The 18,330-nt window shown below is 41.5% G+C and overlaps 1 protein-coding gene across 4 annotated transcripts in view; it reads left to right on the top strand.

Annotated features, from left to right (window-relative positions):
• DMD (dystrophin) overlaps positions 1-18,330 on the top strand; it is a 2,362,317-nt gene that overhangs the window by 2,192,934 nt on the left and 151,053 nt on the right. For 2 of the 4 annotated variants that reach the window (XM_079764880.1, XM_079764881.1), the window contains exons 1-2: positions 11,858-12,070; positions 17,919-17,980. In XM_079764880.1, the coding sequence (XP_079621006.1) occupies positions 12,051-12,070; positions 17,919-17,980 (82 nt within the window). In that variant the 5' untranslated portion in view covers positions 11,858-12,050. Of the gene's footprint in view, positions 1-11,857; positions 12,071-17,918; positions 17,981-18,330 lie in introns of those variants that run through there. The other 2 variants (XM_079764882.1, XM_079764883.1) reach the window with 1 other exon arrangement.

The following is an 18,330-nucleotide window of genomic DNA, read 5'->3' as shown; positions in this document are numbered from 1 at the left end:
GAGAGAATGAGAGAGGGAGTGAGAGATAGAAACATCAATGATGAGAGAGAATTATTGATCAGCTGCCTTCCTCACGCCCCCTACTGGGGGTTGAGCCCGCAACTGGGCATGTGCCCTTGACCAGAATCGAACATGGGACCCTTCAGTTTGCAGGCTGACACTCTATCCACTGAGCCAAACCGCTAGGGCTCTGCAGGTTTTTTGTGGACCTAGAAGACTTTGAATTCAGGTGTAGGTAAAGTAAGATGTGCTATGATGATTCTTGTTTTGTAATTATTGCTGGGCTAAATGGTTTGTATCTTCAAACACAGCCAGTGGTAGAAATATAGTATCCAAAGTCTGGTGATTTTAAAATGTAAAAGATACTGATGAGAATTATAGTTAATTAACCACTTCTTACTACTGGGAATTTAATGAATGCTGCTGTGATTAAATACTGAAGAAAGAAAAATTGTGACTTCCTTTCTGATTACTCTCCTAGCTGGTCACTCTTTTGAAAAGGATTTTATTCTTAAAGCTGCTGTTATTTTTACTCTTGATATGCTTAATCTCCCCTTAGCCATAGACTGTCTAATATGTTCCTATAGTCATGTAAGAATATAAAGATCTTCCTTTCTTTTTATAAGCATAATCATTATTAGTCTTCACAAATACTTATTCAGATAAATTTTCCCAAACACTTAATAGGATGAATTTATAGGTACTAAATAGAATGGGGACCACTCAGCCCCAAAATGTCACCATTCTGTTTTGCTCACGCTTGCCAATTTGGTGGACTAGACCTAGGCACACTAGCAAGGGCTTTGAACGAGGTCCCACTGCAGGGTGAGAGCAGAAGGCTTATTTCTCAGTTTATGTTTGGAAGTGTGTTGCTCAGACATGCAGCATGTAGTTGTGTATAGTAGTGTGAGCTACTTGTTACTCCCCTTGACAATACTTTTAGCAGCAATGTTTTTCCTTCTGCAATGTGACAATATCTCCATGCCATTTGGAATAAAAAGAAAAGGCTGAGTTATTCCAAGTATACTCTCAAACAGCCACCCAAACAAACAGCTGGCAGAGAAGACACACCCGGAAACTTGAAGCAAATTCTCAGCCCCTGCAGCACCCCGGGTGGCTAGAACTTTAGGCTTAATGAATGCCTCCCTAACTTGTTCTCCCTCCTGAATCTTTTAACCCCCTCCAGTCTCTTGTAATCCTTCAGCCTTTACCAGGGAATAAAACTGCAAACTGTCTGCCTCCAGCTTGTTTCCAAATCTTAGTTTAGAAAAGTTATATTTATGCATGTGTTCAATAGACATGCAGTCCATTCGTTTCTCTATGCAGTAGAGTTCTCTAGCTTTCATCTTTTTTGATGAAAAAAAATAATTATAATACATTTCGCATGGCTCAGTGGTTGAGCGTTGACTTATGAACTGGGAAGTCACAGTTTGATTCCCGGTCAGGGCACATGTGATTTGATATCCAAATGGGGACAGTAGTATTTTCTGCATATTAGCCTTCCAGATATACAAACCCCAATATTGGCCCCATACATATTTGAATTCCCAAAAAGCATAATATAATTTCATAACACAGCAGTATGTTAACATAAAAAAGTCTGTGCCTTAGTAAATTATTAATATGAGAGATTAGCTCATAGAGTCGATTTAAGAAACTGCTTCAGTTCTTCATACTGTTACAGAATTTACCAGGCAACCAAAAAATACACAGGGAGTACTCGGAGATTCAGGAAAAAAAAAAAAACACATTTATTTTCAGATGTACTAGTACAGTGACTCAGGGGAACCTGTGTCCAAATTCTGAGAGAATATAGAGGAAGCTTTCCCTTTATACCCTTTGGTTTCTTTGTACCCCAAATATGGATCAGGCATCTGGACCTTTTATGGGCTTTGCGAAAGCCCCGTGTGTTGGGGTGGGGGACATGAGACCACACCCAAAGGCCTGGCCTAGCACCAGCGCTGATAACCCCCTCCAGGGTTTGTGTATGGTTCATGGTTTATGGCCTCTGTAAAATGGGAGTATTCTGGGAAACAGGTTCTGCAAGATAGGACAGGCATCAATGAGTTAATTATCGGCTAGCAAGAGTGTGCATTAGAAGGCAGGTTACTGGCACAGATTCAGATTGCTAGCCCTCTTTCCAAATGTCTTATATTCCCTATCAATACACTAACAATCACATGCATAAAACCTAGTTATGTAAGTCTTGTTAGCTTTTAATTGAAACAATGTTCCCTAATCCCAAAAGGTCAAGCTAACCACATTTACCTTTGTGCTTTTAAAAAATTTCCCTATATCTGTTTGATAGTGTATTTAATCATATATGAGTCTATCTCCTCTCCCTCCCACAGTAGATTGTAAGCTTCTTAAGTCCAGGCTATATTTGGGTTCCCCTAGTAAAGGAACATGATTACAATGTTGAATTTTTTGTTGTTGTTAATATTCACCCGAGGATATTTTTCCATTGAGTTTAGAGAAAGTGGAAGGGAGCAGGAGAGACAGAGAGAGAAACATGGATTGGTTGCCTCCTGCAGGCACCCTGCCCAGGGCCAGGTATGGAGCCTGCAACCTAGGTATGTGTCCTTGACTGAAATCAAACCCTTTAGTCTGCAGGCCAAGGCTCTATCCACTGAGCAAACCTGGCTAGAACAGTCATGCTAAATTTTGTAATATCTTTCCATGATCATACTCCAAACTCTTCCCAGTTTCTACTAATAGTAAAGAAAAATAAAGAGTTTGATAAGCAAAGACTGAAGTAAGTGCTCTATAAATCCATCACGATTGCAGTCACTTAAAGAAATGAATATAGGGAAATATTTAAACAGAGAAACTTAGTTTAGGTGCAGCACATGGAAAATATTCTTGGAAATGTGTGAATGAATAAAAATTCCTTGCATTCATATTGTCCTTTCATCTTGCAAAAATATGCCTTGACAAAATAAACCAGAGCTGGAAGACAAGATTCAGCCCTTGGTAAATCATTAATTAGTTAAAGTGGTTTTTACCTCCATTTCCCCTTTTATGGATTCTTGTCTTTGTGGGGAATTCCTACCACATGCTGTTCATGGCCTGCCACCCACAGAACTTCTCCATCTGGGTGGAGGTGATCTTTCTCTCCCATTGTCCTTCACAAAACCGGTATTCACTTATTCTATCACTACTCCAGGGTTCTGCTCTCTGGCAATATGAATGTGAATACACCTTTTAACAAGTGTGAATAGTATTTATATTTTAACCCGCAGCCCCAAAGAATGAGAATGGTGTGAATTTAACTCCTATCTTGGGCTTGTGGTTAGAGCTTTAACTTGCAAAAAAAAAAAAAAAAAAGACCATTTTTTACCCACGCGCTTCTTTCTTAACTGTGCAAAAAAAGAGGAAAGGTTCCTTTTACAAATTACTGAAGGGGAAAGATGGAAACTCTTCGACATCTCGTTTCCCCTCATACAAGAGCCTAAAAATGAAAAGTTAAAGTGACTGCTGAATTTATTTTGTGCTATATTTCTAACAGTACTCCTGGACATGTTGGGTTTTCTTTAAGGAATTATACGTGCACAACAGGCTACTTTACATTAGTATAACGTTCCCAGTCTCCAAATCACTTTCATAGTCATTATGTCATGTGAACCAGCTGTGGCCTTATGCAGTATTACCCAAATTTTACAGATGAGTCAACAGAGCTCCAGAGGGGTTAAGTGACTGGCCTCTGAGGGTTAAGTGACTGGCTCTACAAGGCAGAATTGGTTTGGAGCTTGCCTTGCTTCCTTATTGCCTCCGCTGGGATATACAAGCTATGCTTGCTGAAAATTAAGAAGCTGCTTTTGATTCTGGTAGATATTCATCTCCGAGGGGGAAAAAAAACCTGGTGTCTTCATTCAGTAGCATTTGAATATTAATTTTCCTTATCTGTTTCAACTTCGCATGACTTCCTTGTTCACTTAATTGACTGGTGATTCCTTTGTTTACTTTTTTCCAAATCTCAAGAACCCAGTCAGAAGTATTAAAAATGGCTACATTTTTTTATGAAATTCGAGTATTTCAGAAAGGGGTAATTTAGGCAGGCATGTATGTAGAATTTTGCATTTTAATTTAAAAACCTCAAAATGAAATGAACCTCTGACAGTAACAGATGACTACTTCTAAAAGCTCTGTGTTACTATTTGATGTATGTTCAATATTTTCTTGTGCACAGTAAGTCCTACAACTTGTATCAAGAAAAGTGACAGGACTGAAACAATTAAAAAAGACAAAGCTGCTCTTTTTTAATCATATTCTCATACATAAAACTGGGTTGTGAATTATTTCCAGAGAAGCAATTGACAAAGTATAAGTAAATCACTCTAAGAACTAAAACTGTCTTGCTTTTTTAAAAATGTTCAAACCAAACCTCTATCCTTGTCCAATGATGAATTTCCTTCAACAAATAAATATTTACCAAGTATGAAATATGGACTTTGTGCACTTCCTAAGGCCAAAGCATAGTGTTTAAACTAAAATTTAATATTTTTCTCTCACTTCAAACACACTAAAATAAGAACATAACTTAAAAATAACTATCCATTGTAGCAGACTGTCCATTAATCATTCTTTAGATAATATTGGCTTTGTGAGTTTTCAGGTAAAAGAAAAACTGTAATTTCTAGATTGATCTGAAAAATCTGCCAATAGTTATGGATTTGAAGAGAACAGTAAAATCTGGCAAAATAGAAATTTTGTAAACCCACATTATGAAGTCAAGAAGAACAAATCTTTCAACATCCTCCCACTTTACTGTGAAAATTCTTCAAGTGGTAAAAAGCTTGATTGGGTAGATCAAAGGGTTAATTTATTTGTGATTTGAGAAAAGACTGTGACTTCCCTTATTTTTTTTTAAACTGTGGTGTGTGGGAGGAAGGTAGAAAGTAGCCCCAGAATGAATTCACTAATTGGGGTTTTCACCTGCTGTGAGTCTAATCGAATACAAAGCCTTATTTGTAGCTGAAAAGGAAGGGAGATTATGCAGAGTGTCAGAATTTCTGCCTAGTTTTGAAATTCTTGTTATTTAGCACAATTTGGGAAAGGCAGACAAATATTTACAGCTTTGAGCTGTGGTTAAGGTGGACCAGGAATGCCTTTTTCATATCTGCTTGACCCACCTTAACCAGGTATCCATTTTTAGCAGGAGGTGGTTATGGGGTAGCGATATAGCTGGCAGGCTAATAGGTACTTGGAATTCTTTCCCGTGAAGCAACCACCGGCCTGTGAAGTTAATGAAGTGTGGCTTTATTTTAGTGAAGATGCTAAACTTCACATCTTTTTAGATATTCGAGTTGCTATCGGTGGCTCTGTGAAACTTTGACAAATCTTATTGAAAGAAAACGGCAGGAGAGTAAAGCTGAGTTTGACTTTATCTGGAACCTGTTTGGTGAAATCTTTGGTACAGATGGCAGCTGGCTCAGAGAGCTTTCCCCACTCTGGCTTACTCTGCTCCCTGCAGGGGAAGGGCCTGGAAAAATAGGCTTTTGTGTGGACGCGAAGTGCTCTGTGTCTGAATGTAGAGGCCTCTTCATTTACTAGTTAATACAAAGTGACTGGATATTCTTCTATCCAAAAGATGCTGGTTTCACATTGATCTAAAGGGATTGTTATACAGATTTTAAGGAGTACACCATTGTATTTGTCCTAACTAGCAATGACTCACCATCATTGTAAGCATTTGTGAGATGTCTGATTCACTGTTCATGGCTACTACTTGTACTATGCACAGAGAAACATGGAATCCTTATGTATTTACTGGATATCCAAAATGTTGAACTCTTACTATAAAATATGCATTATGCTCAATCGAAGCAATGTCTATATTCCAAATTGGTTTGTACAAAATGATGCTGGTTATGCCTAAGATTGGTAAGGGGACAAAAAGCAGTTCAGAAAGAGACTCTTGGAGCTAGAGGAAATCTGGACCCTCAGGGGTGGCGAAGTCCCTCAGGGCCATCCCCAGGCAAGTGCCCAGGTCCATCCCACCCCCCGGTTTTTTTTTCCTTTACCTTTCTGCTCCTCATTTGATGTTGGTAAAATCAGACTAACATTGAAACCAAAAGCAACCTAAAAGGGAAAACGATGTGTTTGTGGAAGATTGGAGCAGCTTGGCCTCTGCCCTGGGCCCTTCCCACCCTCTACTAGAATGGCTCATCCAAACTCATGACCCGAAGCACTGACATTTCAAATTGATAGCTCCAATTCTGACATCTTCCCTCTGAACCCCAGAGTTAGATGTCCAACTGCCTCTTGGATCCCTTCACTTTTGCATCACACTGCCACCTCAAACTCATCATCTCTCCCCGATCCTCTTCTGCCTAAACCTGCCCACTCCTCCTGAAATTCCTAGCTTGGTCCAATCTTGGGAGTCACCCTAGAATACTGATCCTCAACTTCAGCTGTGTATTAGAATCACCTGGTGAGGCTTAACAATCCCAGTGCTCAAGGCTAATTACTCAGAATCTCTGGGTGATGACACCAGGCATGTGAAGTTTTTAGTGCTCTCCAGGTGATTACAGTGGTGGCCAAGTTTGAGGATCATTGCCCTTAGTCTACCCTCTCTTACACCCTTACATCCAATCAGTCAAGATTCCTGTAGTTTTTACCTTATTTTATTATTTCTCCACTCTCTCTGCCATTGCCATCCTTCAGGTCCTCATCATACTGCAGTCACCTTGTTTCTGGTCCCCTAATTCCAAACTCTTCAGATACAGCTCCACACCATTGCCTGAGTGCTTTTTAAAAAGATAAATCGGACAGAGCCACATATGCTTAAATTTCTTCGTTAAAAAGGTCCCCAGTGGCGGGTGTGCAGGAGGCAGCCAATCAATGATTCTCTCTCATCATTGATGTTTCTATCTCTCTATCCCTCTCCCTTCCTCTCTAAAATCAATTAAAATATATATTTAAAAAAAGCTCCCCCAGCCCAGCTGGTGTGGCCCAGTGGTTGAGCATTGACCTATGAACCAGGAGATCACAGCTTGATTCCTGGTCAGAGCACATGCCTGAGTTGGGGGCTTGATCCCCTGTAGGAGGCATGCAGGAGGCAGCTGATCAATGATTGTCTCTCATCATCTATGTTTCTATCTCTCTCTCCCTCTCTCTTCCTCTCTGAAATCAATAAAAAAATAAATAAAAATTGAAAAAAGCTCCCCCATAGCTTTCATGATACAGGTCAAACTCTGGATCATCACTCTAGATCCTTCTCTATTTGCTCACCTACCTTTCTAATATATATATATATATATATATATATATATATATATATATATATATATATATATTGACATTCTCTCCCAAAGACCAAGCAGAGTATTGAAGCTCTAGGAAAGAAGCCACTTGTGGCCTCTTTACCTATACTCCTGCCATTATCACCATTCATAATTATTTTTAAAATATATTTTATTGATTTTTTACAGAGATAGAGAGCTAGAAACATCGACCAGCTGCCTCCTGCACACCCCCTACCGGGGAGATAGAGAGCTAGAAACATCGACCAGCTGCCTCCTGCACACCCCCTACCGGGGATGTACCCGCAACCAAGGTACATGCCCTTGACCGGAATCGAACCTGGGACCTTTCAGTCAGCAGACCGATGCTCTATCCACTGAGCAAAACCGGTTTCGGCAGCCGTTCATAATTATTGACTTGCCTTTATCCCCAACAGCCAGAAGCTCCTTTTGGGCCATAGAGGAGGCTTCTAGAAATATATGTCCAGTGAATGAGCCTAGTCTTATTTTCAGCTCCAACAGGTGCAATTACCTTTCTTCTCCATCGGTGGTCCACACTCAGCATCCTGTTTAGTGCCTTCGAAGGTGGCTTTGACCGGGTGGTCCCTATTTGATCAGGGTCCTGGGAAAAACAGATGGTACATTCAAAAGTGGTGCTTGAAAATAGTATAATGAAAAAAAGCTGTTTACAAAATCTGGTCAGGATCAGGGAAAGAACAAGGTCACGGGGGAGGGAATGGTTTAAGGAACCTGGAGAATGCTGTCGCTGTAGAAATGACTACTCAACGAGACTTGTGGCTGTGGGTAAAGGAACTCAGCTACCACCAGACTCAAGGTCAAAGAGATGGAACTTAGAGAATAAATACCCCAATAGCTCTCTCCTCCTACTCTTTCATCTTCTGCTATAGGCCTTTCATCATTGCCTCCCATTGGCTGAAAGCAAAGGGAAGCCAAAAGGCAAGACAGCCTTATTGATGCCATCCACAGAGGTCCAACCTCCTGGGGCACAGAGTGAGTGGAGAAGGACAGAGAATAGAGCTGGAGTGGAGAATGGGGGAATTCCAGCACAGTCCCTTAGGTCAAAGAGGTTCTCATTTTTCTAAAGTACCTACAATGTTTAAGTGGTTCAAAGACCACAGTTTGGGATATAGAAAAAGGCATGGGGTTGCCTTCCTAGACTTTATCCCATCTCATTCCTTCCTTACCCCTATTTCTATCAAATTCATTATCCTCTGCTCTCAGCCAGCAATGAGGTTGCTTATGAGCACACAAGAAAAATACAGCTCTTAACCCCACAATAAAAGAAGTCATGTCTCTCCATGGTAGCATGGCAGAGTGGCTAAGTGCATGGGCCTTGAAGCCAGACTACCCAGTTCCAACCCTAGTTGGTACCATTCTAGCCATGGTACTGGGGACAAGTGGCTCATGGTAGGTTCTGAAGGCAGAATTTAAACTTACCGTATTTTCTGGCGTATAAGACAACTGGGCGTATAAGATTTTCCCGGGTTAAAAAGTCGTCTTATACGCCTGAAAATACCATAGTCCAATATATCTAATCCATTATATCTAATCCCATCAATATAGTCCAATAAACCATATTTTCCAGCGTTAAAATTTACTTTTTAACCCAGGAAAATCTTAGACGCCCAGTTGTCTTATACTCCAGAAAGTACGGTAAATTTTTTTTCTGGTGGCAGAGCCCTCATACTCCTTTCATGCCTGTGTTCACATCAAAACAGTAAAATCTATTATTAAGAAGAAAGGCTAGTATAAACAACCAATTGATGTATTATCATATATGGCATCAATATATAAATGAAGATATATAAATTATGATTTCTTAAAAATATAGTTTTAAATATATTTCAGAGAGAAAGGGAGAGGGAGAGAGAGGTAGAAACATCAATGATGAGAGAGAATCATTGATTGGCTGCCTCCTGCATGCCCCCTATTGGGGATCGAGCCCACAACCCAGGCATGTGCCCCTGACCAGAATTGAACCCGGGACCGTTCAGTCTGCAGGCCAACACTCTATCCTGAGCCAAATTAGCCAGGGCTATGTTCTCTTCTTAATGCCTTTTCCTAATAAGCAAAATTCATATTGTAACTGAAATTGATAACAGTCGCTGTGATGCCCATGTCATTTCTTAATAATACTTTCAGTATTTAATTTCTAAAATAACATCAAGATTCGGGAACAAGTCTTCAAGTGCCTATAACCCTAGTCTAAAAAAGATCTTAACGATGTATTTTTGAGGATTGCCATCTGTCAAATTTAAGAAAAATCTGAATAGTGATTTCTTATTTTCCATTTTTTAAACAAATTATTCCTAGTAGGTTGCTAATTGGACCCTGAGAAAATAGATGAGCTCTTATATTTTAGAGAAACATATGAGAGTTCCTGAATCTTGAGAAGTTAATTTAAATGTGTAAAACAATCAAACAAAATAAAAAATACAAAACAAGAAAGGAAGAGAACGCAACTCTGACTCACCACACGGGTTGCAAACCTTTATTTGATTGATTTCTAATATTTATAAATGCCCAGGCTGCGACATTTGTGTCTTTTCACTGAAATAAACATAACAGTACTTAAGTGATTTGCCACATTGACAATTGATTACATCACTGAACAATTGATTGCAAAGGCCACATCTTCCTCATCACAGAACGCTTGTCCTCTTCCAGTCAAAGAGAGGGGCAAACCTAGAATCTACACTTAGACCAAGGGACTACCTGACCCAAAGCGAATGGAATCCTAGTGTGTCCCCCTGCCCCTCAAACTGGAATAGCAGCCGCCTCCACAACTCACTGGCTCAAAATTGCTAAAAGACAACACTAACGAATGCCTCAGTCTACCAGGCAAAATGCCAGAAGAAGTGCTATATTTGCTTTAAAATAGCAATACCAATCATACCTACATGCACATGTCTTTAGTGATAACGTTTACATTTTTATTTGGTTTGTCAGAGTGGGGAAGAAACTTGGCACTCCCTCTCCCTTTTGTTCATGTGCTTTATTTTTTGTCTCTTGCGCTGTGCTATCGCAGACAGTAAAAGATTGATGTCTAGGGTCCTTTCAGTTCTAACATTCTACGGGAAAAATCTTGAGCAAGAAAATAAAGGATATTCAAAAAGAAAAAGGAGAAGCATGTTTTGAACTCCAAACTGAGGTGGCATGAATCAGAGGAGAGAATGAAAAGGAAATGGTTGAAAGAAGATAAGAGAAGGCGGCCAACAAAATAAATGGGCAAAGAGGGACAATGGAACCACTAAGGGAGTTTATCTTCAGATACTCTTTGGACTCTAATTGAAGATATGTGGAGGTTGAGACAAAATTCTTGTGGTAATGAAGGCTTTCTTCTCTTCGGAATATTTCCAAGTTTGAAATAATGTTGCATAGTTAATTTGGACCATCATATTGCAAACTCTAAGATTAGAATTATTGGAATGCTCTAGGCCCTGTAACTTTTCCAATCAAATCTTCCGTTGGAAATGGTTTCCTTTTAGGTTTCTCTAAAAGACCAAACCGTGCCACACCACTGGTGGTGATGGTTTATTTCGATTCTGTACCAGTGGTTCTCAAACTTAGTCGTGCTCCATTTCTGATTCAGTAGGTCTGAGCTAGGGCCTGGGAGTTTTTGTTTCCAGGTTTTGCTAAATACCGCAGTTCCCAGGACTACCACTTTAGAGAACCACTGCTGTATCACATCCTATGTAATAAAAGCCCAATATGCAAATCGACCGAATGGTGGACCGACCAGTTGCTATGATGTGCACTGACCACCAGGGGGCAGACGCTCAACGCAGGAGCTGCCCCCAGCTCACAGGCCCCAGGCCAGCCAAGATGGGTGCCAGTGGGGTCCCCTATCCCCCATCACCCCACAGGTTGCCCCACAGATTGGCCCTGATCACCAGCCAGGCCTAGGGACCCTACCCATGTACGAATTTTGTGCATTGGGCCTCTAGTATACACATAAAAAAGCTTTTTAAGCAGTCCATTTAGCTCATGATGAGTGTAAAGTAAATTTCAGGTCTTTACAGCCTCACTACTTTAGAAAAATTTTAATATATTTTTATTGATTTCAGAGAGGAAGGGAGAAGGAGAGATATAAACATCAATGATGAGAGAGAATCATTGGTCGGCTGCCTCCTGCATGCCCCTCACTGGGGATTCAGCCTGCAACCTGGGCATGTGCCCTGAGTGGAATCTAAGGTGACCTCCTGGTTCATAGGTCGATGCTCAACTAGGAGCCACACCCGCCCTGGCCAGCCCCCCTACTTTAATCTTCAATTGGAGAGGAATTATGCTAGGGATTTTTCTCGTTCATTCTCTAAAAAGAAAATTGAGCCCCCATGCTTAATGACCTGCGGTAAGATCATTTGCACCTAGGTAATTTATTTAGACAACAAGTAGTCTTGCTGGAGGTTTTAAGGGGGTGCCAGCCGGGCGGTGTGTGGCTTCCAGGTTCCTGGGACGACCTTAAATCGCCTCCTCTGCCTTTCTTTTTCTTTTCTCTTTTCTTTCCATTGGAAATCCCCGAGTGCAGGGTCTGCAGGAGTCCCGGTTCCCGGGTCTCCCGTTGGGGGCGGAGCCTGGCCCGGTCCCGCCCCGTCTACCCGCAGCGCCCCCTCCCCGCCCGCCTGGTCGCCGCCCGTCCGCCTGCCCGGCAGCCCGCGCCCGCTCCTCCGCAGTGCTTTCTGCTGCGAGCCTGGGCGGCGGCGGCGCTCGACTTTCCGGGAGCTGGCGGCTCTGGGAAGCTCACTCATCTGCTTGCCCTCCCCCGTCCACGGAGCCCTTGCAGCCATGAGGGAACAGCTCAAGGGGTAAGTGCCTCGCGGCCCCCTCGGGTCCCCGCAGTCGGTGCACTTGTGGCACGAACAAGGGGCGAGCCGAGGCGGCCGAAACTTGGGTAGGCGCGGCGGCAGGACCCCGGGCTCCAGGCGTCGGGGAACCTCCCCCGCGGGTCCCAGGCGGCGCCGCTGCAGGTGCGCCCCCGGGGCTTTCCCTGGTGCGGGGCTCACGGGGAGCCCCCTTCCCCGGGCTTTGGGACGGGCTCGGAGAGAAAAAGCTGATTTCTCACCGTACCCAGAGGGGACAGTGCGTTCCCCCACGCGGGGATTGGGGCCGCTGGAGCTTTTTGCTCCTTTCCGGGCTGTGTGGACGGGAGCCAGACTGGCTGTTCCCAAATCGTCCCTCGACCTCGCCAAAGGAAGGGGTGCGCGGGGCTCTACCTCCCATTGCACTGCAAGTGCCAAAAGGTCAACTTTCTGCCTGATTTCTTCCGAGGATTCCAACTGACATTTCTCTCGCTGCAGTTCCTACTGTGTTCGTCTCATGCCTAGAGACTTACAGAAATCAGGAAAGAAAGAAAAAGCAATTCAAAGGCTAAAAGTCAGGGATTTGACACCGAGGATCGAGGGTTTTATTTTATTTTATTTTTGTTTGCCCTCTGGGGTTGTGTGCAGTCATTTCTGAGTGTCTTTTTTCTCGCATTTCTCCAGGTATCTTGAAGCAAAGTTTGGCATTCCCGACCCGATTGTAGCAATGAAAAGGGCAGGACCCTGTTTATCTCAGTTAAATTTGAAGTTAAGTTTGAAGCTTAAGTCAAAGAGGTTTAGTTGCCCGAGGGAGGCATATTATTAATTATAAAATGCTTTAACCTGAAACAATCAATCTGTTTAAGTGGCGAACCAGTGTTTAAGTGAAATCTACATTCTTCCGTGGCCAACAAGCTCTTCCTGGTCTCTCTGCTTCTATATTCCTGCCACCTCTCCTTGTCACCCCTCATCACCCTTTCTCTTTTTGCTTAGATTTTTTAACATTTCCTTGTCCCAAATCCCCTCTTCGGAGGATACAGTTGTTCTTGGAGAAGCTGGAAGAGCAAATGAAACATGATTTTATGAAAGGTCTCTGACCCTTGATCAGCATGGAATTGGTTTCAGTCACTGTTTGATCTTGGATTGGACACGACCCTCAAGTGAAATTGCTTTGGCCAAAGTTGAGGGTGGGTGGGAATTAAGCCCTGAGAAAGCAAATAGAACCAAGGACAAGTAACAGCTGGAACAGTCACCATTGCAATCATCTTTGCCCTGTCTTGAGCCAAGCAGAATAACATGCTAAATACCCCAGGGTAAAGAAACGGGGACTAGAATAGGATTTCTGATGCTTTGATTGACACCCATCTCTCTAAACCTCCTTTCCACAGTAGCGAACTTTTACATATATTTTCCCATTCCCACCCTACCAGTATTCCAGCAATGCAAGCCAAGTTCAACATTCAAATGGAAATGCCAAGGTTCCTCTAGAAAAAGAGTCAGATCCCCAGATTAAAGGGAAATGGTGTGTGTGTGTGTGTGTGTGTGTGTGTGTGTGTGTGTTTATCAATCAATGGCCTCCAGATTATATATAAAGCCAAACTCTAATCCTCTGCAAATCGCGAGAGAACGCTACCTTTTTATATTGCTGCATAGCGATTAGTTTCTTCCCTGAGAAGTAATGGAAAGCTATTTTATTTTAAAAAAAGGCAACTGTTTGGAATATTTTTACTACCAAATAACAGTGGTGGCAGAAGAAATCTTATTTTAATTAGGCAACTGCCATTTCTGGCAAGAGCAATAGAAATTTGTTACTTTTTGTAAGTGTTTAATGTTTGTTTTTAAGAAACTAAAAAAGCAATTTCAATAAGTCTGGTTATTCCAGCACTGACAGCAGGAACAGCTCTGAGGCGGTTATAATAACCTTGCACACTACTTGAAACTGAAGAAGGTGAGACAAAATTTAAATTGTATGGTAGGAAATTAGGTCAGACCTGGGCTCAGTAGGGTAATGCTTTAATTTCTTATTATTGACAAGTAGGTGTTGCCGGGGTCTTTTGTCACATCCAGTGATTTTGTATTTTAATTTGCACCAGGTTCCCATCACAGCCTCAAGGAAAAGGGAAAAGAGAGCTTATTATAGTTTGTACACATTAAAATAAGAGGGGACGTCAGAGTTTGAAGGCTGTTCAGAGAGGCATATCTGATGCCAGGCTTTGGAACCAGCAGGGCCAAAAATCATAACGTTTTTTTAAAAAGATTTAAAGTGTTTTAAGGATTATTTGTACAGCCGGTCTCTGTGTTAATGTACACATAGAATTTTGATCTAATATGCTGAACATCACTGTTCTCAGGAAGACTGAACAAAGATGTACCCACTAATATATGAACAGATTTCAGAATTTCCTTTCTGGTTGGGCATGATGTATGGGGAGTGCATTTCCAATATGAAAAGTGAAGAGCAGAAAAGAGACAGTTGCCAAAAATAGTACCACCCACCCTTCCACCGCCACCTCCCCAGCACAGCATATCTTTCTATAGTGTCTGTATATTTCAGGTAAACCTGAGCTGCTTCTCATGGAGTTACTGAGAATTCTCTAATGTTTGCGAAGATAGCAGCCACAGAGTAATAAATAGGGCTGTAAAATCTATATTGCTCACAAACAAAAAATTGCTTTGTCCTGTAAGGTACAGTATGGATAGGAGTTACACAGATCTGTATTGAGCAATTCATCCTGTTCGTATTCATCTTTCCTGTCTATTTGGGGGGAGGGTTAAATAGTGTCTCACTAGGGCTTAGAATTCACCACAGACTGAAAATAACCACATCCAGTGAAGTGAATATTTTGTTCATCATATAGCTACCAAAAAATCTGGTCATTTTGGCTATGTTACCAACTGCTTTTAGCATTAAATGATTGAAAGATGGTTTTTTTCTAGTTTTGAGGCTTAGTCACACCCCTTTATTTTTTTTCTTCCTTCCACTGTGCTCACTTCTTTGGCTTGACACTGGTTTGCAATTGAAGTGAAACTAAGACTGCAAAGGTGAAATATAAATCTGTTTTTCTCATTACTTTGTATTGCTTAAAAATAAAAGGTTTGTGTGTTGGAGGGGAAGAAGGTGAAAGAAGATTGGCTTTTGGATTTGTTTAAGGTCATTTATCTAGGTTATTCAAGTCCCCCAGAATCGCAGGTCCTTGGGGGAAAATGAGTACCTAGAAAGGAGTAATACTTGGTAACACACAATCAGGGATAGAAGTCAGGCCTTAAAATTTCTTCCATCTTCCAGTAAAGGAAATTTCAGTTTAGTGAAGGACTGTTGGGTTAAAAAATAATTTATAAATTTTTTTTCATAATTTAACCACCAGAATAAATTCCTTAAATAAAGCTAGAAATGTAAGTATATCCATAGTCGTGAGGGATTTTTTTGGAGGGAGGGAGCTGCGTAAAGCCCTCATTCACTCTATGTGGGGTTCTCCTGTCACTTGTACACAAGTCTCCCTTTTCTGTTGGAAATGCATTTGGTACAAGGCATTTCTTGCTCATGTCCCTCCGATTTGAAGTCCATTACAGATGGTGTCTTTTCAGAGTGGTTCTCTCTGTCTGGTTAGGTTTATCAGATCAGACAGACATTTTTCTGCCCATCCATTGAAGATGCTATAGTCCTCCCACATGTCGTGGAGATGGGATGCTATTAGTACTCAGTGTGTGTCATAAGGGCCTGGACATGTGGACACACGTGCTTTTTCCCACTTCTCTGTTCCTCCTCCCTGGTGCTCACATATGCATGGCCTTTGGAAATGCAGGGTGGTCTCAATAGCAAGTAACCTTCCCTTGCTGGGCACTTGTGGGTGGAATTGGTACGCAATCACTTTCCAAGCTAAAAAATACCCAGGAACAAGCAACACTTTTTCCATGAAGCTGCAAGCTGCAGTCTCCTTGTGCTGTGAATATCAAGTACCAGTCCCACCACCCCTTGTCCAGATCCTGAACTAGCTTGGTCCTGGGGCTTCTTAAACCCCCTAAGGCATGGACTGCAACTTCTGCTCTTGCTCTTTTAAGACTTGGATGCCATTCTGGTACATTACCTCGACTGAGAAGCCCCTGGTCATACTCCTCCAGTGCGAATTGTCTCTGCGAAAAGTAAAACAGAAATGAACATGTTTGGGAAAGACTGAAACAGCCCTTACCCAGTGCACGGTATCTTATAAATTTCTTTCCGTAGCCTTCACTGTTCAGTCACTGAATGGGAAATATTAGAGGGATGGTGTTTGAAGTTGTACAGTTTGGGGGATATCCACGTGTTTTGTGACATGATTGTGTTTTATTTATCAAACCACAATACGTATTTCTCCGTTTTGTTTCTTAAAAACAGAGGTAAATCACATTGCGTGTTGGTTTTGCTCTTTACAAAGGGTCATTAGGCTTGGCTGACTTACCTATGTTATAATCAACTGGTAAAAGGTTTGCTTTTAGTGGGCACTAATTTGGGGGGCACATAATAACAAAATGACCATGTATTGAACACTAGAAGGTGCCAGGTACTTATTTATATCAACTAATCCAGGTGAGCAGGCTTGCCTCAAATTTCCTGGCTAGTAGGGCACAGAGCCAGAATCCAAACCTAAGATTTAAAACCTATGCTGAGGTTGCTTGACATTGTTGCCTCCCCTTGAAATGTCCACATTTAAGCTGTTTTCTCTCTATCCCCACCCTTCCCCAAAGATTATGAATAGGCTCTGAGTACGAGTCCTGAAATATCATTCAAGGCTGCATTTTACTGTATCAAAGCCAGTCATGTAATCCCTGAAAACTGGAAATATGATGCTTTGGTGATTTATGTAGATGGGCCAAAGTAAGGAAAAGTATATGTAGTTATCTCTCCCGGATTTATTCATGTAATTGAAGGAGGAACAAGGGTGTTTTGTTCTTTTTTTGTGGCAGGAGCTGATAGCCGGCAACCACACTTAGCTAAACTTTAAGAAATGGAAGAGAGCTGTGAATGCTTCATTCAGTCCCAAGTAAATATAGGAAAATGTGTAGTGGTGTATAGCATACCAATTTAAAAAGACATTCTAAAAGTAATGGGAAGAGAGAAGGTATGATGTATTAGTCAGGCAATGGATGTACGTTAAGCTGAAATGAAATACAGTTATGGATGGGTGATCTGGATATGGAGAAGAAAGAGTAATAGAAAAAACGTCAGGGGCAGTTAGAGCAAATGAGAAGTGAGGCGGTTTATTTATTAAACTAATGTCCAGTATCTCTCTTTGACAAAGTTGAATGATACTTGTTGGTGTCCTTTCTGAATGTTCCCCATTGGACAGGTGAAGAAATCCTGATTTTCGGTTATCGATTATATGACAAGGTCATTTTTATCATAACAGAAGTGCAACTGACTTGTAGGTACACAAAAGAAACAAATTCTGGTTACCAAATATGTTCATATGGCTTTTACCTTTTAAAAAATATATTTGTTTTGATTTCAGAAAGGAAGGGAGAGGGAGAGAGATAGAAACATCAGTGATGAAAGAGAATCATCGATGGACTGCCTCCTGCACGCCCCCTACTGGGGACCGAGCCCACAACCCAGGCATGTGCCCTGACTCGGAATCGAACCGTGACCTCTTGGTTCATAGGTTGAAACTCAACCATTGAGCCATGCTGGCCGGGCTGCTTTTACCTTTGAAAGCAAGGGTAGGAGCTTTTCTGCTTGGAAGATAAACATTCTCCACACGATGAAAGTCCTTTGAAGTATAGATTCTTAATGATTCAAAAGCAAACCAGGCCTCCCCCTCCCTCCTTTTCTCTACTACCCATCATAAATCCTGAAGTCTTTCTTTGCATTTTGTTTTAGCCACGAGACCCAAACAACATGCTGGGACCATCCCAAAATGACAGAGCTCTACCAGTCTTTAGGTAAGGACATGGCCATGTTTCTTATAGTGGATTGTATGTGCAAGTCATTTGTTGTCTTTAACATTTCACTAGATTGTTTAAAGGGTGAAAATTTCACCTTTCTACCCCACATTTCAGTTTTTCAGACGTTCCTTAAAAATAAGTTTTCGAATTTCACTGATTCCTGGAAATTTAATATACCCGAGTGGGCCAAAAGGTCTTCTAGTTTTCTTTGAGCCTAAAAAGATAGCAAAAATACCTGCAATTTATGGCAATTTTTTCCCTCCGCCAAGGAAGAAAACTGTTTGGAGTTTCTCTTATTGATTTCTTCCTTGCAAAACCAAGACATGGTTTTGCCAAACCACAAATGT

Source organism: Cnephaeus nilssonii (genome assembly GCF_951640355.1).
Source record: "Cnephaeus nilssonii genome assembly, chromosome: X".
NCBI classification, from domain to species: Eukaryota; Metazoa; Chordata; class Mammalia; order Chiroptera; family Vespertilionidae; genus Cnephaeus; species Cnephaeus nilssonii.
The sequence above is the reverse complement of the archived record's forward strand: the minus strand, read 5'-3'. Positions and strand labels throughout refer to the sequence as shown.